General features: G+C 38.0%; 1 protein-coding gene across 2 annotated transcripts in view; it reads right to left on the reverse strand.

Moving 5' to 3' along the window:
• The window catches only part of TMLHE (trimethyllysine hydroxylase, epsilon), a 44,186-nt gene that overhangs the window by 5,267 nt on the left and 16,091 nt on the right, over positions 1-22,828 (reverse strand). For both annotated transcript variants that reach the window (XM_082376412.1, XM_082376413.1), the window contains exons 2-5: positions 18,990-19,171; positions 5,072-5,248; positions 4,525-4,804; positions 2,801-2,920 (exon numbers count right to left, since the gene is read on the reverse strand). In XM_082376412.1, the coding sequence (XP_082232538.1) occupies positions 2,801-2,920; positions 4,525-4,804; positions 5,072-5,248; positions 18,990-19,170 (758 nt within the window). In that variant the 5' untranslated portion in view covers position 19,171. The remainder of the gene's footprint in view (positions 1-2,800; positions 2,921-4,524; positions 4,805-5,071; positions 5,249-18,989; positions 19,172-22,828) is intronic.

Genomic DNA, 22,828 nt, shown 5'->3' on the forward strand with positions numbered 1-22,828 from the left:
TACCAACAGGCACTATGATAAAGTTGTATACAAGATACAGTGGGGCCATAAACAGAGGAAATTATTGTAGTGGTGTGTTGTATAGAGAAATGTTTTTGGAGGTGGATGAGAATGGTTTTGCTTAGTCTTAAAGAATGAGCAAGAGTTGGGCTGAAATGAGATTGAGGTGAGGAGAGGGCATTCCAGGCAAAAAAAAAAAAAAAAGTATGACCAAAGATATCAACGCAAAACAACAAGGAGTTTAAACTGAGATGGGAGATGAACTGGTGGGAAGCAAGATGACAAAAAACATGGAAAACAACTTGGATAACTGAAAACTGAAATAGCAGAGAAAAATACTGAGGGCTTGAGCTTAGAGAAGGGTTTTATAGAAAAGAGGACACACCTAAGCAACATGATGGAGGACGAAGAACAGGCAAATATCTAGAATGACTGCAGGTTTTTCACCTGGACAACCTGACAAATAATAATGCCATCTGTCAAGAGAACGCAGGCAGATGCATAATTGGATGATAATAAGGGGGTGAGAGGGGTTGAGGAAGAGGTTCAGTTTAAGGACATGTTGAAATAGTTGAGTTATATATGGCTGAAAATTTAACAGGAAAAGGAAATGCAACTATTAATGGACTGGAAAACTAAAGTAAAAATTTCAAATTAACAAGGGGAAAATAAAATTAATAGTAATTTAGGAAAAAAGCAAAAATAAGGAAAAGTAAACAACAAAGTAAAATAAGTAATAAACATAAATAAAGATAGAAGGAATAAAATCAAGGAGAACCTAGGGTAAATACAATTAAAATGAGAAAGGTCAGTTCTGGCTATGTTGACCTTTCTGTGAAATTTCTAGGTTAGGATTACTTAGTAGCCAGTTGAAGATGTTTACCTCAGAAGAGAGGTAGATTTTGTAGTTGTCTGTAGGTGATAGCTAAAGCCAAGAGCATGGAAGAAGTCATTTGGAGAGATCATTTCAAGTAAGAAAAGAGGGAGAAGGAGAAAACCTTGAGAAACAACAATATTTACAACATGGACAAAGGAAAATAAGCTGGCACAGGAGACTGAGGAAAAATGGCTATAGATATAGAAGGAAAACTAGAAAAGAAAGGATATTTAAGAAGAGGTAGTGGTTAATGGTCCCAGGGGTCAAATAAGATGAAGACTGAAAGGTACACACTGGGTATGGCAATAAGTTAGTTGCTGGTGACTTTGGAGAGATTAATTTTAATTGGGAGGGGGGTGGATAAACTAGCTGACTACAGGTTTGAAGAGTGAATGAGAAGTGAGAATGAAAAGACACTGAATGTAGACAATTATTTTAATAAGTTTAGCTGTGAAGGTGAGGAGTAAGGCGGGGCTGTAACTAGAAGGAGATAGAGTGTACAAAAGTAGAGATTCAAGAAATGAGAAGCTGATAGGAAGGAGTCAATATGTATGGAAGGCTGAAGATACAGGAGAGAGAAATCCCCAAGGAGGTTGGAAAGGATGAGATCCTGAGCAAAGGTAGCTTTAGAAAGCGTAAGGCATATAACAATGATGATGATGATGACAATGGCTAAAATGATAATAATAATAGCTAGTATTTATTGAACATTTATTATGTTCTAGGAAGTATGCTAAGTACTTTAAATACATCATGTAACTTAATCCCTAAGCAATACAAATGGACAGGTTTTATTACTAGTCCCATTCTACAGATGAATAAACTGAGGCATAGAGAGGTTAAGTTATTTTCCAAGATCACAAAGCTAACCTATGTTCCAGGTGGGATACAAATCCAGGTCTGGTTGATGCCATAGCCTGAACTCTTAACCACTCTCATTATACTGCTAATGTACTGGGTCCTTGCCATTGATTAGAAAGGGTTAAATTAAAGGCACAGACAACCGTGTATCTCTGGTAGTGGTCAGAGAGAAAAGAGCTAGTCAATATTTGAACCTCAACCCCTGTCCAACTGTTTCTCATCCCATTTCCTCATATTCTTCCTTCTGCATCCTGTAGAATGAGGATGCAGGGCTTTTTGTATATCGATAACATTGAGCAGGATGTCAAAAAGATGCTTTATTCTTCCTCCTCTGAACCAAATATTCTTAGGCTCCAAACCCTTAAAGGAAATCAATGCATCATGTCAAATAATTACTATTTCTTTTCTGTGGTGAGAAGATTTAAGATCTACTGTCTGTTAGCTACTGGTAATAATATTACAGTATATGACCATATCAAATCAACACATTGTACACCTTATATTTACACAATGTCATATGTCAATTATATCTCAATAAAGCTGGAAAAAAGTATGGTATACGTTATCTTTGACTCAATAGCTTCTGAGTCCATGTGAGAAGGTTATTCTTCATTCATTCCTCCTCTCCAACTTCTTGTAAATTGGATTTAAATTCCTCTTACCACCATACCCAAAGTAGCTGTGTTTGGAAGATTGAACCCTTTGCAATATAACAACTAAATATGAAAAACTGTACAAAGTCCCAAACTAATGGTTAATCAATACATTTTTGGTAAGTTAATTGTAATTACTTTGAGAAAAAATGTAAATTAAACAAAATTTACATCCATTTATGTAGTCAGGTAGATTTTCAATCATTTCAAAAATTTTATTCCTATAAGTCTAAAGAAGACTGAGCTAGGGTGTTTAAAAATGATCATGTTTCTAAGGAGAAAAGAAACAGTCATACAAATCAGCAGCAGCAGATATGATCTTGGTTCAAATAAAACAGAGAATGATTAAGAAACTATTCAAGACCATCACACGTAATGATCCCACTTTGGAAAATTCTAATCCACCTACCCACAGGGCTCTTGAAAATAGGTAGTGTCAGTGTGCCGATCCAGAGCTAGCTTGGTGTATGCAGTGTCACCCCTGGAGAAGTCTGAAGTGAAATACCACATCCTCCCATAGATGGTTTCTCTGTCAAATGAAGTATAGGAAACCTTTCATTCTTATCATTCAAAACTCTTTCCAATACTTTCTTTAATTATTCACAAATAACAATAGATTGTTTGGCTCCAGATTTCCATCTATAAGGTAAATATGACAGTTGAACACATCACCAGTCTAAACAATTCCTCCACTGAGTAATATTCTAGGAAGCTGGGGGGAAAAGGGTGAAAGGATAATATAGTTTGAAAGCTTAGGGAATCATCCCACTCTGTTTATGTATCTACTTTTAATAGCTTTCACACTCAAACTTCTGTCCTGCACTCACCTTCCTCACATAGAAAAAGATGTTTTGGGGTAGCTGCTTTTAGAAGTGATTAATGTAGATCTTCACCCATCTTTTAGACATGGAGGAATAAGAAAAAGAGAAAGGATAGTTTATATTAGCAAGTATTTAGTGAGAGTTGCTGTATCACTGTTATTGTATCTCTCCTTGAGGAGAGATACAATAACATCATGGGTTTTGATTTCATAGTTATTTTCCTAGTAGGCTCAGATCTGACTAAAGGTCACTTTAATTCTTTAGCTTTCAGAGTTCATCTTATTCTCTGAACCCTCAAAATCCAAACAGGAAATGGCCTTCCTTTTGAACTATAACCTCTAAAGCCCTGTCAACTTATTGCCTACTAGCACAGCTTTTTTACTTGAAAGTTCTCAAACTGTGTTTGAAACTGAATGGTTCACAAATGTTAATTATGCTCTACTAGGATAGGGCAAATGACCCAGCATACTGTCTGCTACACAATGAGCTATATCTGGCTCTTATGAAATAAAAGGAAAGTACTAATTATAACAAAGTTGGTTTACATCACATTTAATACTACAGAAGATAAATCTATATACTACCTAGAAATGCAATGGAAAGAACATAGTATTTAGGATCAGGAAACCCGAGCTATCTGAATCCCAGTTCTACTGCTTACAAGCAGAGCAGTCCTGGGCAAGCCACTTAATACATTTGAGCCTCAAGAGCCTCATCAGTAGAACAGGAGATAAAATACACACTTATCAGGATTACTATAATGACCAATGAAAATAACGGATTTGAATATGCTGGTTAAATGCTATACAGTATAAGGCAGTAGTATTAACAACCAGGCTCTGAATTAAGCCTTAGGAATAATAGAAGGTCAAAAGCAGATGATCTTTAGACACCATCTTATTCAAACCTGTTACTGATCAGATAGGAAAATAGAGGCTACTGGGGCGGCGGGGGTGGGGATTGAGGGTAGTGGTGTGTGTGTTATGCAGTTGTCTATGTTTACCCAACTGCTTGACGGTAGAACTCAGACTACTGTCTGGTTCTCTTTACTCACAGTTAGTGCTCTTTCTAGTGTGCAATGACTAACTCCTACTTTGAGCATCACTGGGCTCGAAAAAAATACCAATGACTTTGAAGTCTTCACCATATTTAACATGTAAGTGTCTTTAGAGATTAGAAATCTGGGCTTCAAATAAAGCACTATAAATGGGAATTCCATTATTCAGGCCACAAAATATTCTGGAAAAACGAGGGTGACCATACCTGTCACTGGAAATTAATTTCTGCAGGTATCAGGAAACTAATGACTTACCTGATCAAGCTGATCCTTTCTGCCAACTTCTCTGTGTGTTCCTGAGTGGGAGGGACATTTTCTACAAAAGCAATTCCATAGAGCAGAAAGTTTTGTAGAAAGTTCTTCAGTCCCTCCTTGGTTTCTAAGAAGCTCTGGAAATCTACAGATGGAACTTGGGCTTGCTGGTAGATTTCAGCATTCCATAAGATTCTAGGCTGGATGACCTTTTGTTTCTGCCCTTCATAGCTGTTTTTCACCAGCCAATCCAAATCATATCTAGTCACGTGACCATCTGGCCCTTTTAAGGGAAAAATAAAAGGCATTAAAAATAATAATTATAAATACTGCCAATAATTTACTGGTTAAGAATGATGTCAGCTGTAGATTAGAGCAATTTTATTTAAGAAGAAAAATAAAAGGTTTAAAAATAAATGCTTCCAAAGAAAGGAAAAACAAAGAGTAACTAAAAGAATACCCTGTTTTGGAAAGGGGCAAACCATTTTTTGTAAAACAATTGTTCTTTAAAAGAGTACCCCGAAGAAGACCAAGTCTCCTGTCCACTCACAAGTGAAAAAGAGTGTGGTCTCATCCAGACGAATGGTCTTTGGCTGGATACATAAATCCACACTGGCAGTGTCTAGGCTGCGCTGGTGAGTCTTAGAGTTGTAGCAAGATGCTGAGCGGCAGTGGTCTCGAAGCCAGACATAATCGAAGCGCATCACGGTGTTAGCATATTGCAGTTCTAAGGAAAAGATCACACTCTTTTATATTATTATATTATTTTACATTATTTATTTTATAAAAATAAATATTTATTTAGGAAAACTAAAAAATCAGGACCCAGAAAACTTCCTTCAAAAAGTCTTCTACCAAGAAATAAGCAAGAGCAATGAGGGGGACACTAGCCCCCTACTAGATGTTAAAACATAGTATAGAACTTCTATGATTAAAACAGTGTGATGTTGGTATAGGAAAAGGCAGATAAAACAACAGAAGAGTATAAAAAGTCCAAAAATATACATGAATGCATATAGAAATTTGGTACGTAAAAACTGGCAGGTGTAATCACTGTGGAAAATATGAATTTTTAAATAAACGGTGTTGGGACAACTGATAATCATTTGCAAAAAGATAAAACTGAGTCCATACCTCATATTGTCACTGGGTGTCCACGATAAACTCAAAACAGATCAGAGTTCTAAATTTGGAAAATGAAGCCATTCAAGTATATAAAAAGAAGACATAGATAGAGGATATAAAGGAGGTCCTTGTACCATTCTTGCAACTTTTCTGTTAGTTTGAAGATGTATCAAAATAAAAAGTTAGCAAAAAATCAAACTTTCTTATACATCAGGTTATTCATTTAGACAAGGTAAATAAAAAGGAGTTCAAATTTATAAGAGGAACAAAAACTATAAAGTGTCTGGGAAAAAAATGAAAATGTGGAAGACTACTATGGAGAAATCTATAAAACTATCCTGAAAGACTTGAAGGAAACTTGAATGGAGAAATATGCTCACAGATGGGCAGATTCAATAATGAAAAGATAGGAATTCTCCCACAAATTAATACACAGAACTCCATGTACTTTCAATCCAAATCCCAGTGAAAATTTTCATGTACTGGACAGGCTAATTCCAAGAATCATACTCAGAATTAATAAAGTAACAATTTTGAGAAAGAAAAAGAAAGGCATGGAGGGGAAGTCTTACTAGATATAAAAATGTATTATAAAGCTATAGTCATTTAAAAAGTATGATATTCATGCAGAATGGACTAACAGATCAAGGGGACAGAATAGAGTCTCAAAACAGACTCAACTGTACATGAAAATATGGTATATGTTAAAGGTGGTATTTTGTAATAGTGGTGAAAAGATAGATTACTCAATAACTAGTTTTGGAAAAATGAATCTTGAAAAGTTGATTCTAGAGTCACGTCAGCCTCAACAGTAAACTACTGATAGAGTAAAAGATAAAAAATAAAACTGTTATATATTGACAACTCTGAGGTAGGAAAAGCCTTTTTAATATGACACAAAAAGCATAAAAGATAATTTGTGTATATGAAAATAAAAACCTTCTGTTTTGCAAACAATGTAAAAAACAAAGTTAAAAGAGAAGTAACAGGAAAAATCTTTTTAACATAAAAGGGTTAATACCCAGGATATAGAATAAATCCTTGTGATCATTAAGATAAAAACTCAATAGAAAAATGACCAAAGGATATCAATAGGAAAGTCACCAGAAATGACCAGTAAACACATGAACTCTTCTAACCTTAGTAGTAATCAGAGAAATGGGTATTAAGATATCATTTTTTATCCATCAGAGTGACAAAAATTTTAAAGTTTGATTAAAACATGTGTTTTCAAAAGATGTGGAGAAATGCATACTCTCAAACACTGGTAATGTGAGTATAAATTGGTGAAGACACACTGAATGGCAATCTGGAAGTTTCTATGAAAATAATAAAAAATGTGTATATTTATTGCTTGACCCAGAAATTTACCTCTCAGTACTTACCTTATAGAAACCGTCACATATGAAGAGGTATGCACAAGGATATTCATAATAGTTTTGTTTATAATAGCAAAATAATTAGAAAATAAGACTAAATGTCTGTCAGTGGGGGAAGTCGAGGAATAGCTGAATAAACTGTGGTGTATCTACAATGAGATCCTAATAAACAGTTAAAAAATGCAGTATATCTGGACTCCTCAAATTAACTTTGTACAATGTTATCATTCTCACTTTAAGGACAGGAAACTAAAGCTCAGAGATGTTAAATAACTTTGTAAGATCATATAATCATTAGGTGGTGAACCTAGGACGTGAACTCAAGTTGTCCAACCCCAAAGTCCTATGCTAGTGTTTCTCAAAGTGTAGTCTTGAGAATCTCTGAAGGTGAGACTTCAGGAAAGGCAGAGTAAGGAGCTTGGAAAATCCTCTCCCCCAATAACAATGATAAAACTGGACAAAATTACCAATAACCACCATTTTAGGACCTGGAAATTGACCAAAGGCTTACAACAAATTAAGAAGCATTTAGTCAAGAAAAACTATTGAACCTTGGGTAAGAACAGTGGGAATCTGTGTGTTTTAGCTTGGGGTGCTTCCACTCCCTACCCCACCCCCACCAGCTCCATCAGCAATAGTTCTACCAGGGCAGGCAAGCCAAGAAAGCCAGCAGCTTTGCTGCTGAAGGGGACTAAATTGATTTGGAGCAGAGCACATTAAAACTCCATGCCCCTGGGTGTTGAAAACAATCAAGGAAGGCATACTGGTTGGGACAAGCAATAGATCTGCAGAACAGCCAGAAATCTATCAGGGGGATCAAGGGAATGAGACAGCTATAGTGGGCCTTGGAAAGCCCCCTCACATCCCCTGTGTTCGGTAAGGCTGTGCACACATGCAGGGCTGTGTGCACAATAAGGAGAGATTGGAAAGGTCCCTAGTTATCTACATGCCCCTGGAAGAATGTGAGGCACAATGGAGACATGTGAAGAATGGCAGAAACTGAAAGCCTGGGCAGACATATAAACAGCTGAAACTTTGCGTGCCCCAATCCACACACACATCCATTGGCAAAAGGTGGAAGCCTTACTGGCTTAAGGTTTTTAGCTTAACCTCTGACCAACTGTTAGCCGGCCACTAAACTATACGAGGGTTTCTCAAACCTTGGTACTGTGGACATCGAGGGCATCCCTAGCCTCCGCCCACTAGATGCTAGAAGCATCCTCCTCGTCAGCTGTGACAACTAAAAATGTTCCCAGACATTGCCAAGTGTCTCCTGTGGTGGCAAAACCCCCCCAGTTGAGGACCACTGAGTTATGCTGACCCCACTGTGATACAAAGAAGCCACAGTTAAAAATAAAAACCAATTACTCCAGAGACGTCAATAACAAATAAACAAAACACACATACAGCAACAATCCCCCTGCGAGGTCAGAAATCAGTTTCTGTATTACCTAAAATGTCCAGATTTTCAACAAAAAACCCTGAGATACATATAGAAACAGAAAAGAGTGACACTTGCAGTCCATACAAACTGTCTGAGAAGAGTATTACAAGAAATCCTATTGTCTAAGTCAGACATGCTGCTAGTAGGTAGCTTATTACCTGGGAGGAAATGCCTTTCCCTTCTAACATCCTTGGGAGAGAAGCAGAGCGGACCACTGGGGCATCACCTCCATGTACCTATAGCATCTTCTAGTTATGAGTCAAAAGTTGGTGTTGAATGCTTGAAAATCCAGACACTGAAGTTAATTGAAAGAGCCTCTGATATAGCAGCTGCTGATACTGTGGAATGGGGCTGTTATTTGGTGGTGATCTGAAGTTGGAGTTCTTGACCTAGGATCCATGGAATGATATGTAAAACTCTGTGTGTGTGTGTGTGTGTGAGTGTATGTATGTGTGTGTGTAGTTCTGTATTTTTCTATGGAGAGGATTCATAGCTTGCAACAGAATTTCTATGAGATTCATACACTAAAAGTATTGAGAACCACTCCCTTAGAGTGATAAAAGTGATTAAGTACCACCAACCCTCATTCAGATTGGTCATTACACTGAGGTAATCCAGGGTTTTGACAAACTATAACCTTCAAGCTCTTGCACATGCAGTTCCCTCTGAACAGAACATTCATTCTTACCTTCTCACCCTTTTTCCCTTGCCTAATTCATATTTAAATATTCATGACTCTGCGCAAATCCTGTAGGCAGTCATTTATAACTCTTTAGTTTGGGTTAGGTAACTCTCCTCTTGTTCTTATAGCACTCCATATGCTGTCTAAAAGCATTTATCACACTGTTTTATAACTGTCTGTGTGTTTGTTTTTGCCATAAGACGGTACCTTGAGGATAGGGAGGGAATGTGTCTTCTCCATCACTGCATGCTTCGCATTTATCACACCGCCTGGCTCCTGGTACTTGCTCATTCAGAAATGAGAATGATCCTGTCGTCAAAACTATGGATGATCTTCTCCTGCCCTATTAGATGGGTGAGAAGTTGCCAGGCACATACTGTACAGTAGTGGAATAATTTGTACTATGGGGATGGACTCATATCTTAAAAAGCTCCAAAAAATCCCCTTCATTTTAGTCAAGTTGGTATGCTTACTGTCCTTTCCATGGCTGGAATTCATTATTACCTCTGCTCTTGCCATTTTTCTCCTTAAAATTACAGGCTCCTCTAATTAAATGACCATCTTTTCTTTCAAAATCTAGCTAAAAATTAATTTAATTCAAGGAAGCTTCCTTGACTAACCCTACATTTTCTTTGAAATTAAGTAGTTGGTATGTATCAATTTAATTTGCATTTGCATATGGCATAAGCTATTTATGCTTCTTATATTTATTTACTCATTTTATGTTTTATGTTTACATTAAGGTAGGGACTATGTCTTCCATCTTTGGTTCTCTAGAAGTTCTCAGTTCTGTATAAAGTTGACACTGAACAAATGTTTATTAATTAGGTCTTGCCAAAATGTCAATACAGAAGAGAAACTTAGGACTCAACTCATTTCTCTTGTAACCTACATTTAATCAATCACCAAGGTTTGTTACTTCCGCCTCCTCTGTCACTCTGAAATCCACCTGACCTCTCCATTTCCACTCTTTTCTCCTGCCACCTTCAGGCAATCATCATCTCTAACAGTGGGCCTCTCTATAAAGCGATTTTTAAAATCAGAGTACTAAAATCAGATTGAACTTTGGAAAAACTGCTCTAGTTTCTGGACCATCAAGGGAGCAAGGCAAGGCTGTAGTAATCCTGGTAGGATAGTTGCCTCATTGCTGCTTTGAAGCTCATGCTATCCTATATAACTCTAAACTTCTTCATTACTCTAATCATGTATCTCCTGAGTCGCTTTATTTTTAAATAAATGAAGATCAGTTTACTGTCTTTTACTGTCACCCCGTCATCCCTTCCCCTGTCATCATTCTTGGCAGCTTCATCATTATTAATTGTAATACCTTCATAATTTTCATTTCAAACACCCTATACTCTGACTACCTGTTGTTCCTTCTCCAGCTCAATTATTCAGGCACTCTTCACTGCAATAATCCTTCAACTACACAAAAAGCTCCAATCCATTGACCATAAGCTCCTTTTTGTTATCCATCATCTTGCCTCCTTTAATGGCTTCGACTCCCTCCTTACAGGGCCCACCTTCCATGATCCGTCATTTTAATTAATTCCTTGCCAACCCCCTTAACTCCCTTGCCCCCTATCGCCCTCTGCCAATGCTTCTCTGACAAAGCTCTGACCCGGATACACTCAGGTCCACACCTCCTCTGTGCCTGCAGCCAAGCAGCTAAACATTGTTAGAGAAAAAAAATTAAACTGTATTGGTTACTTTCATTTTAAAATCATCACCAAAAATATCAAATGAGTACTCAACGCTGCCAAACAGTCCTTGCATAATTTCTTAGTAAAATCACTTACTCACTCTCCAAGAAGACTATTATACATAGTGTCTTCTCTCCTCAAACTGCCACCACCACCTCTCCCTTCCCACTTTCAACTGATTACCTTGCTTACTCCTTCAAAGAGAATATGGAAGCAGTTAGAAGACAATCTCCACAAACCCATGCTCCACATCCACCCACTTACATACATCTGTGCCCATATATTCTGCCTTCCTTCTTGTTACTATGGTTGAAATATCTGTGCACTTAATCAAGGCCAACACTCTCATTTATGAATCAGATCCTCTCCCTTTCCTACTCAGGTACTACACTTCTGAAATTTTTCTATCCCCCTCTTTTGCATCATCAAATTTTCCCCTCCTACTGGATCATTCTCATCAGTGAACATGTTGCAATGTCTTCCATCTTAAAACAATATCCCCCTCCACTACCACTCTACCTCATATTCCCTTTCATAGTGAAACTTATGGCTTGAGGTTTCTACTACGTCTCTGTAAATAAATTTGTTTTAAATTTCAGAATGATTTTAATTTTATAGAAAAGTTGCAAATACAAAGAGTTCCCATATAGCCCTTGCCCAGTTTCCCTTATTACTAATATCATACATTAGTATGGTAAATTTGTCACAACTGATGAATGAATACTGATACATTATTTATTAATTAAATCCCATAATTTATTTGAATCTCATTAGTTTTCCCCTAATGTCTTTTTTCTGTCCCAGGATCCCATCCAAGACCCACATTACATTTAGTCATCATGTCTCCTTAGGCTCCTCTGGGCTGTGACTTTCCTAGTTTTTGATGACCTTGACAGTTTTGAGAGGTACTGGTCAGGCATTTTGTTAGAATGTCCCACAATTTGGGTTTATCTGATGCTTTTATCATGGTTAAAGTGGGGTTATAAGTTTTGGGGAAGATAGCCACAGAAGTGAGGTGCCCTTCTCACCATATCATATCACTGGTACATACTATCAAAGGTAGTGTTTGCTACATTTCTCTACTTAAGTTACCCCACCCTCCTTCCATATTCTATTCTTTGCCAGCAAATCACTAAGTGCAGCCTGCATTCTAGGACTGGGGACTTAAGATCCACCTCCATAGTTGGGGGAGGAGGAATATCTACATAAATTATTTGGAATTCTTTTGTATGGGACATTTATATGTACTCTCCCCATTTATTCATTTATTTATATCAGCATGGATTCATGGATATTTATTTTACACTTTTGGTTATAATCCAATATTACATTATTTATTTTCTTGCTCAAATTGTTTCAGCATTGGCCATTAGAAGCTCTTTTAGTTAGCTCCTGTGTCCCTTTAACATTGCCTCATCATTTTTTTGAGCACTTCCTTACTTTCTGGGACTTCAAGATTCTCCAGGCTCATCTTGTATTTTCTCTGACCTAGCTCTAGAATAGTCCATTTTTCTAAGGAGCCCTTGGTTCCTTTTCTTGGAGCATGGTATTAGAAACCAAGATCTGGGTGTGCTCATTGCCACTGTGGTGTCATTGTTTCCAGGACCTCTCAGCGGCTAGAGCTAGGAAATATACTAATCTATGTGTAAAAACATTATCTATACAGCCGACCCTTTAACAACATGGGTTTGAACAGCACAGGTCCACTTACAGAATTTTTTTCAATAGTACATACTACGAACGGTACTACACAGTCTGTGGTTGGTTGAATCCGAGAATGGGGAAATGTGGATACAGAGCAACTGTGGCAGGGAAGAGCAAAATCAGACTCCACCTTGGATCTGTTTCTTTTATTTTAACCTTTGCTCTCCGTTGCTTTTTGTTACTATAATCACTAAAAGGATGTTGTCTATAGCTATTGGCATACATAATGGCCTGCCTCGGGGAACCCTGCCCCTCTGCCTGAATGTTAAACTAAAGTGCCTTTGTTCAGCTCACAGGGAAACATCCTGACCCTGTCCACCAGTGAATGGCTGCAAGAAAGAAGAAATTAACACATCCCCTCCCCGAGGCTGGCCAAACCAGGGGATGTTTTGCAAGACTTGTGGCCTTTTTAGTTTACTTCCTCATCTCCTCCCCCTCTCTTTTCTATAAAAGAAACTGACATCCAGACCCCGATAAGATGATACTCTAGGACATTAGTCCACCATCTTCTCGGAGGCCCGGGTTTCCAAATAAGTCACGGTTCCTTGCCTCAACACCTCGTCTCCTGATTTATTGGCCTGTTGTGCAGCGAGCAGAGCGAGCTTGGACTCAGAACTGCGTATACAGAGGGCAATCTACAAGTTATATGTGGACTTTTGACTGCACAGAAGGTTGGCACCCATAACTCCTGCATTGTTCAAGGGTCAACTGTAATTATTTCTGCATCTATCCATCTGTATCTATATTAGGCTAAACATGAGTTTATACTGATGTCTTCAACTATAATCCAGTACCACATGATTCATTCTAGCATTTCCCCTATACTTATGGGTAACCACACTCTCCAGACCCCTAGCAACCACTGATTTGTTTTCTGTCCCTATAGTTTTGCCTTCAACAGAATGTCATGTCATTCCTTTTGATTGCTGAATAGTATTCCATTGTATGGATGTACTATAGTTTATTAATGAACCTATTGAAGGATATTTTGATAGCTTCCCACTTTTGACAATTATGAATAAAGTGGTTTTTCATGTGTGGGTTTTTGCTGTGGACATAGGTTTACAAATCAGTTGGGTAAATATCTAGGAGTGCAACTGTTGACAAGTCCATGTTTAACTTTATAAGAAACTACCAAATCCTCTTCCAGAGTGGCTATACTATTTTGTATTATTACCAGCAATGAATGCAAGTTCCTGTTGCTCTGCATTCTCATCAGCATTAAGTACTGCCAGGTTTTTTTTGCATTTTAGTCATTCTAATAGGTGTATAGTGGCATCTCATTGTGGCTTTAATTTGCATTTACCTAATGAAATCATGTTGAGCATGTTTTCATATGCTTATTTGCCATACTTTTGTCCTCTGGTGAAGTGTCTGTTCAGATCTTTCTACCCTTTTAAAAACTGGGTTATTTGTTTTCTTATTGTTAAGTTTTAAGAGGTTTTTCTAAAATCTGCATACAAATCTTTTCTCAAGCATGTGGTTTGCAAATATTTTCTCCACGTCTGTGTGGCTTTTCTTTTCATTCTTTTAGCAGTGTCTTTCACAGAGAAAATGTTTTGAATTTTGATATTGTCCAATTTACCATTTTTTTCCTTTATGCATTAAGCTTTTGAAGTTGCATCTAAGAACTTTTTGCTTAATCCAAGGTAACAAACATTTTCTCATACAAGTTTTATAGTTTTGCATTTTACATTTAGGCTTATGATCAACTTTGAGCTATTTTTTACACAAAGTATGAGGCAGGTGTGAACGTTTTGTTTTGTTTCGCTCTTTTGCATAGGGATGTCCAACTGTTCTAGCACCACCTGTTGAAAAAAACAGTCCTTTCTCCATTGAATTGACTTTGCACTTTTATCAAAAATCAGTTTACCATATCTGTGTGGGTCTATTTCTGGGCTCTCAATTTTGTTCCACTGTTCTATGTATCTATCCTTTTGACAACACCACACTGCCTTGATTGTAGTTGATCCTTGAACAACATGGGTTTGAACTGTTTGGGTCCACTTATAAGCAGATTTTTTTCAATAGTAAATACTATAGTACTACCTGATTTGCAGTTAAATTGATCTGTGGATGTAAAACCACATATATGAAGGAACTGCATATATACAGAGGGCTGACTGTAAATTACACTCAGATTTTTGACTGCTCAGAAAGTTGGCACCCTAACCCCTGTGTTGTTTGTGCCAACTGTACTAAGGTTAACTTAAGCCCTTTGACTTAATTTTTTTCCAGAAGTGTATTGGCTATTCTGATACCTTTGTCTTTCCACATACATTTTAGAATCAGTTTGTCAATATCTATAAAAAAGTCTGCTGGGATTTTTTGAGTGGGATTGCATTGAATCTATAGATCATACTGAGCATTCACATCTTAAAAATATTGGGTCTTCTAATCCATGAGCATGGAAAGTCCTTCCAATTATTTATGTTCTTTCATTTTTTTTATCAGTGTTTTGTAGTTGTCTGCACACAGATTGTTGCTTACCACAAATTTTGATAAGTTGTATGTTCATTTTCATTTAGTTCAAAATATTTTTAACTTTCCTTGAGACTTATTTTACTTATACATTTTTTGGTAGTGTATACCTTGATTTCCAAATATTTGGGACTTTTCTGTCATAGACTTCTAGTTTTTTTCTGTTATGGTCAATGTACATACTCTATATGTTTTTAGAGTCTTTAAAATTTTTGAGCTTTGTTTTATGGCCCAGAATGTGGTCTACCTTGATGAATGTTTCATTTAAACTTCAGAACAATGTGTACTTTACTGTTGTTGGATGGTCTATAAATATCAATTGGGTCAAGTTGGTTGATGGTGCCTGCTTAATCTATCGATTACTGAGAGAGGTATTAAAACCAACTGAAATTGTGGATTTCTTTATTTCTACTTTTATCTCTGTCAGTTTTTGATTCATGCATTTTGATGGTTTATTGTTAGGTGCTACATTTTTAGGATTGTTACATGTTCTCTTGGAGAACTGACCCCTTTATCACTATGTTATGTGCCTCTTTATCCATGATAATCTTCCATGTTCTGAAGACTGTTTTGTCTGAAATTAACATAGTTACTGTTGTTTTGATTAGCATTGCATGGTGTTTCTATTTCCATCCTTTAACTTTAAATTTAAAAAAAATTTAAGTAGACTATTTTTTAGAGCAGTTTTAGGTTCACAGCAAAACTGAGACAAAGGTACAGACAGCTCCATATATCCCTTGTCCCCACATCATCCCTTAACATTTATCCTGAGCCTTTATATTTAAAGTGCGTTTCTTGTAGACAACATATAGTAGAATATTTTTTTGATCCATTTTGACAATCTTTGTATTTTGACTGGTGTGGTTAGGCAATTTATATTTGAAGAGATTATTGATGTAGTTGACTCTAAATCTACCTTCTTGCTGTTTTCTATTTGTTGTATTTACTCCTTGTTTCCTTTCTTTTTTCCTCTTTTTCTGCCTTCTCTGATTTTCCTTGGGTGTTTTTTATGATTCCATTTTATCTCATTTCTTGACTTATTATTCATACTATTTTTTAAAACTTTTTTAGTAGTTTTCCTAATGTTTACAATGTACATTTTAAATAATCTAAGCACACCTTTAGATAACTCTAAAAGTGTCATCCAAAGTGGCTGTACTATTTTGCATGCCAACAGCAATGAAAAAGAGCTCTGATTCCTATTCATCCTTGGTAGAACTTGGTATTGTCAGTTCTTTTGACTTACCTTATAATAGAATATTCCTAATTTCTCCCTCCTATCCTGTCACATTGTTGTCATTTGTTTCACTTTTATATGTGCTATGAGCACCAAATACACTGCCATTACTATTTAAATAATTAAAATTTAGTGCAATTAAGGAAAAAATTTATCTTCACTCATTTCTAACACTCTTCATTTTTTTATGTAGATCCAAGTTTGTGACCTATATCATTTTTCTTCTGCCAGAAGAAATTCCTTTACAGTATTTTGAGAAGTTATATGAGAAAGTCTATTTCTCTCTCACTTTTGAAGGATTGCTGGATATAGACTTCCAGGTTGGCAGTTTTTTTCTCCTTTTATTTTATTTATTTATTTATTTTTTAATAATAGGACAGCTACCATTTTTTTTTAAATTATTTATTTATTTATTTATTTATTTTTGGCTGTGTTGGGTCTTCGTTTCTGTGCGTGGGCTTTCTCAAGTTGTGGCAAGTGGGGGCCACTCTTCATCGTGGTGTGCGGGCCTCTCACTGTCGTGGCCTCTCTTGTTGAGGAGCACAAGCTCCAGACGCGCGGGCTCAGTAGTTGTGGCTCACGGGCCTAGTTGCTCCGTGGCATGTGGGATCTTCCCAGACCAGGGCTCGAACCCGTGTCCCCTGCATTGGCAGGCAGATTCTCAACCACTGCGCCACCAGGGAAGCCCTTTTTCTCCTTTTAATACTTTAAAAGTGTCATTCCATTGTGTTCTTGCTTGTATAGTTTCTCATGAGAACTCTGCTGTAATTCTTCTGTTTCTGTGTAAGTGAAGTGTTTTTCTCCCCTCTGACTGCCTTCAAGATTTGCTCTTTGTTTTCACTCTTTTGCCTAAGTGTGGGGTTTTGTGTGTGTGTGTGGGGGGGGGTTTAAAAATGGATGCTAAGCTTCTCTAAGCTTCTTGGATATGTGGTTTGGTGTCTGACACTTATTTTGGAAAGCTTTCAAAAATTATTTCTTCAAATATTTCTTCTGCTTAGTTCTTTCTTTCTTTTCTTTCTGGTATTCCATTCATGTATATGTTACAACTTTTGATATTGTTCCACATTTCCTGAATACTCTTTGTTTGTTTGTTTGTTTCCACTCTCATTTTCTCTGTGCATTTCAGTCTGGGTAATTTCTATTGACCTATCTTTATATCTGATTCTATCCCTTGTTGTATCTTATGAGCCCATCAAAGTCATTCCTCATTTCTGTTACTGTGCTTTTGATTTCCTTTTGATTCTTTCTTATATTTTCCATCACCCTGCTGACATTATCTATCTGGTCTTTCATTTTGTCTACCTTTTCCATCAGAATCCTTAAGATATTAACCATAGTTATTTTAAATTTCCTGACTGAAAATTTCAACACCTGTGTCATATGTGAGTCTAGTTCTGATGGTGTTTTGTCTCTTCAACTTGTGTTATTTCTTGCCTTTTAGCATGTTTTGTAATTTTGTCCTTGTAGTTGACAGCCAGACATGTATAGAGCAGTAGACACTGAAGTAAATAGGAATTTATGGGTGACTATATCAATCTGGCCAAGAGCTGGGCTATGTTTGACATTTACTGTCTCTATGGGTACCAGAGGCTTTAAATTTCTCTAGTGATCTTGTTTTTATCCCCCCTCTTGGCCTTGGCCCTTCTCTTTGTGCTTCACCTCAGAGACAGTCTGTCTTTTGCAGCTGTAATCCACTGCTATTTTAACTGGAGGCTTATTAGTTGGTTGTAGTGGGGGGGAGGGGAATTCTCTAATCTTTGGATTGAGTCTAAGTCTTTGGAGTGCATAGTGGGTCTGTGTTTTGGGAGTGTGGCCTTCACGGTTGTTTTTGTCCCTTTCCAGGGTGTTGTGAGTTGAACTGCATTCCCCAAATAGATATGTTGAAGTCTTAACTTCTAGTACATGTGAATGAGACGTTATTTGGAAATAGGGTCTTGGAAGATAATCAAGATAAGATGAGGTCATACTGGATTAGCGTGGGCCCTAAATCCAACACATGGTCCCCTTATAAGGAGAGAGAAATTTGACGACACAGAAGAGACACAGGGAAGATGATGGAGGCAGAGAGTGGAGTGATGTTGCCAAAGAACACCAAGGATTGTTGGCAACCAGAAGAGGGAAGGAAGAGTTCTCTCCTAGAGTCTTCAGAGAGGACATGGCGCTGCCAACATCTTATCTCAGACTTCCTGCTTCTAGAACTGTGAAAGAATAAATTTCTGTTGTTTATGCCAATTAGTTTATGGTAATTTGTCACAGCAGTGCTAGGAAACTAATACACAGGGGTAAAGCTTTTTTCCCCTATGCCACCCAATACTTTCCCTGGCTATAGAATTTCCAGTCTATGTCTTTGAAACTCTCTCCCCTGTATACTGAGGTTTTTTTTCTTCTTTATTTTTTCTTAGATGAGACAGGGAGATAGAGTGGGGCTGGGGCATAGCAGACTTCCTTTTCCCTAGCTGGGATGAGATTTTCCTGTTACCCTATATTAGTTTTGTCTTTCTTGCAACCTGTAAAATAATCCTGGAAATAAATGGTTAGAAGTCTTCGCAACTTCACAGAAAGTACTTTGAGTCCACATGAAAAGAATCTGTCATTGCACAATAATGTAAATATACTTTGCACTACTGAAGTGTACACTTAAAATGGTTACGGTATTAAATTTTGGTTTTTTTGTCACAATTAAAAATAAAGTATCTGCCTCTACACATCTTACCAAAATGATCTTCATGTTGCTGCCAAACACAATTCAGAGACTTGGAGGCTGTATGGTGCCAATGGATGGCTAATGGAAATAAGCTTTTGAAGTTGGGCTGTTGAAGGGCCCAACATGTGACTCGTCCCCTCAGCAGGTCCTGGAGCCTGCTTTGTAGATGGGACAACCTGCGGCACCACATCCTAGAAAATTTGACAATGAGAGTGTTAGTAACAATATAAAACAATGTTTATAAGGCTGTAGGAATGATACTACATATCTAACTATGTAAAAGAACAGATTTTATTATCTCAACCACAGCATTAAAGGAGAAATTCTGAACAGCTAAGCATAAGTGGTTGATAACCATTACTTCTGTCTTCTCACCAGCCACTCATATTATGCATTGCAATCTTGCTTCCACCCCGCTATCTAACTGAAGTGGTTCTTTAGAAAATCACTAATTTTAACCTTCCAACCACATATGGAAGGATTGCTTTTTAGGGCTTATCATTCTGGGACTCTCCACTGTGACACTATTATCATCCTCATCCTGAATCCTTGAAACTTTCTTTTCCACTGATTATGTGTGATTGTGGGCAAGTTTCTTAAACTCTCAGTGTCTCTGTTTCCTGTTTTGTAAAACGAGGATGACAATAATACTTATCCCATGGGTTTAGTGTGAGGACTAAAGTACTTAGAACTTTGTTGTCACATAGTAAGTCCTATATATGTCCTATATATGATATGCTATCATTCTAATCATCATTATTATTGTGGTTATTATTAGGGATAAACTATATCTATTGGCAAAAGTACCTTGATAAACTTGCTTGGAGTTGGTGACACCCTAAGTGTCATGGTTTCAGAAATATTAATAAAATAACTTCATTTGCATAAGATCTTAAAAGGAATTAATTCATCCTGTGGGAAAAGATGGAGAAACCCATGCCACTGCAGAGAAGCTGTATGGTGCTTGACATGAACCTTCTCAATAACCCCTTAAGGTCACTAAACCCGCTAAAAATGCTTATTTTGAGTGGATATATACATGTTAAGTGTGTGGTGTAAGCTAATAAAGGGACTGATTGGTTTCATACACAAAGGCCATAGCTAGAGACATAATAGAATTTGCTGATGAATTAGGGAGGGTTCTGAAATAGGTTAGGAAATTGAGAGTTAAAGTCTAAGACAGAGGCTGGCAAACTATGGCCCATGCCTATTTTCATATGGCCATATACAGGTTTTACATTTTAAAGGACTGTAAATAAAAACAATAACATTGGACCAAGACCATATGTGGCCTGCAAAGTCTAAAATATTTGCTATCTGGCCCTTCAGAGAAAAAAATTTCCAACCCTTAGTCTAATGCTTAATTCTTAATCAAATACTCTTCTCCATTTACAATGGCTTACTCCCCACAAAAAACACTCTTAAGCAAGTGCATTCATTCATTTCTTCATTATTTCACTTGACAAATATTACTAAGCATGTGTAAATAGGGTACTTTCTTAAGTACTAGGAATACAAATATAATCAATCCCAGCCACCATTCAAGAATCTCATAATCATCTAGTATGGAAGAAAGACAACTACTACTATCTATAGTAGTTTTAAACACAGAGTACAGTGAAAAAGTGCAAAGGAGAAAGTGGTTAACTATGCCTGGGAAAACTGGGAGGACTCCATATGATCAGTGTTCTTTGTAGAAGTGCTTCATTGTTTTCTATTTACTTACAAAATAAAATTTGCTCATTGTAGAAGATGCTGGAGTAGAAGGACCCTGAACTCATCTCCTCCCAGGGGCACACCAAAATTATGACTATGTACAGAGCAGCTATCTATGAGAATGACCTAAACACGAGCAGAAAAGACATTCCACAACTAAAGATATAAAGGAGAAACCACAACGAGATGGGTAGGAAAAGTTGAGATGCAGTATAGTCAAGACCCATACCCCTGGGTGGGTGACCCACAAGTGGGAGGATAATTACAATTGCACAGGTTCTACCCAAGGAGTGAGGGGTCTGAGCCCCCACATCAGGCTCCCTATCCTGGTGGTCCTGCACCAGGAAGACAAGTCCCCAGAACGTTTGGCTTTGAAGGCAACTGGGGCTTACTTTTGGGAGAGTCAGAGGGCTGTAGGAAATAGAGACTCCATCATTAAAGGGCACACACAAAATCTCACACACTCCAGGACCCAGGGCAGAGGCAGTAATTTGAAAGGAGCCTGGGTCAGACCCACCTGCTGATCTTGGAGAGCTTCCTGGAGAGGCAGAAGGACACTGCAGCTCACCCTGGGGACACAGACACTGGTGGCAGCCATTTGGGGAGCTCATTCTACCATGAGGACACTGGTGCTGGCAAGGAACATTGTGGAATCCTCCCTCTAGATTATTAGCACCAGGACCTGGACCCACCCCCAGCCTGTTAGCACTAGTACTAGACTCCAGGTCCTGACTCTGCCCACCAGTGAGGCAACACTAGGCCCAAGATCACCAGGGCCACAACCCCACTAACCAACAGGCTAACACCAGCTCCAGGACCTCCCTGGGCCACAATCCTGCCCATCAGGAGGCTGACACCAGCTTTAAGACACCGTGGGCCCCTCAGCTAGCTGCCCCAGGATCCAGACCCACTCAACAGTGGGCTGACACCAGCTTTGTAACATCAGATGCCACAGTCAGCCATGTCAGGAACTGGCCCCATGCACTGGCAGGATGATGCTTGATCTGGGACAACTGGCCCTGCAACAAGCCACACTGACTGGGCTCTGCCCACCCATGGGCCAGCACTAGCCCCGGGATTTCCTGGGGCTCTGCAGCCATCCCTCTTGAGACCCAGCCCAAACCTCCAGTGGCCAGCAGCCTCTGTACAAGGCAGAGCCTGATAATCAGCCAGACAGGGCCTGCCATACCTACCAGACCACTCATAGTAGTCAGCCCCCCACAACAGAAGGGCCCACACAGCCCACACAGGGGGCACCCCCAGGGCATATAACTCTGGTGACCAGAGGGGAGTGCACTGCTCGGACACATAGGATGCCTCATAAAAAACGCCACTTCTCCAAAGTTGGGAAATGTAACAACCTACCAGATACATAGAAATAAAAATAGCAAATTAGGCAAAATGAGGCAATAGAGGAATATGTTCCAAATGAAGGAACAAGATAAAATCCCAGAAGAAGAACTAAGTGGAGATAAGCAATCTACCCAATAAAGAGTTCAGGTCATGATCATAAAGATGCTCAAAGAACTTGGGAGAAGATTGGACAAACACAGTGAGAACTTTAACAAAGAGTTAGACAATATAAAGAGGAACCAAGCAAAGGTGAAGAATGCAATAACTGATATTAAAAAGCACACTAGAAGGAATCGACAATAGATTACATGATACAGAGGATCAGATCAGCTAACTGGAAAACAGAGTAGTGGGAATTACTTAAGCTGAAAAAAGAAAAAAGAATTTTAAAAAATGAAGACAGTTTAAGAGACCTCTGGAACAACATCAAGTGTACTAACATTTGCATTACAGGGGTCCCAAAAGGAGAAGAGAGAAAGGGGCAGAAAACATATTGGAAGACATAATAGCTTAAAACTTCCCTAACCTGGGAAAGGAAACAGACATCCATGTCCAGGAAGCACAGAGAGTCACAAACAGGATCAACCCAAAAAGGAACACACCAAGACACACTGTAATTAAAATGGCAAAAATTAAAGATAAAGTGGGAATATTAAAAGCAGCAAGGGTAAAGCAACAAGTTACATACAAGGGAATTCCCATAAAGTTGTCAACTGACTTTTCAGCAGAAACTCTGCAGGCTAGAAGGAAGTGGCACAATATATTTAAAGTGATGAGAG

Source organism: Balaenoptera borealis, assembly GCF_965194805.1.
Source record: "Balaenoptera borealis genome assembly, chromosome: X".
NCBI lineage: Eukaryota > Metazoa > Chordata > Mammalia > Artiodactyla > Balaenopteridae > Balaenoptera > Balaenoptera borealis.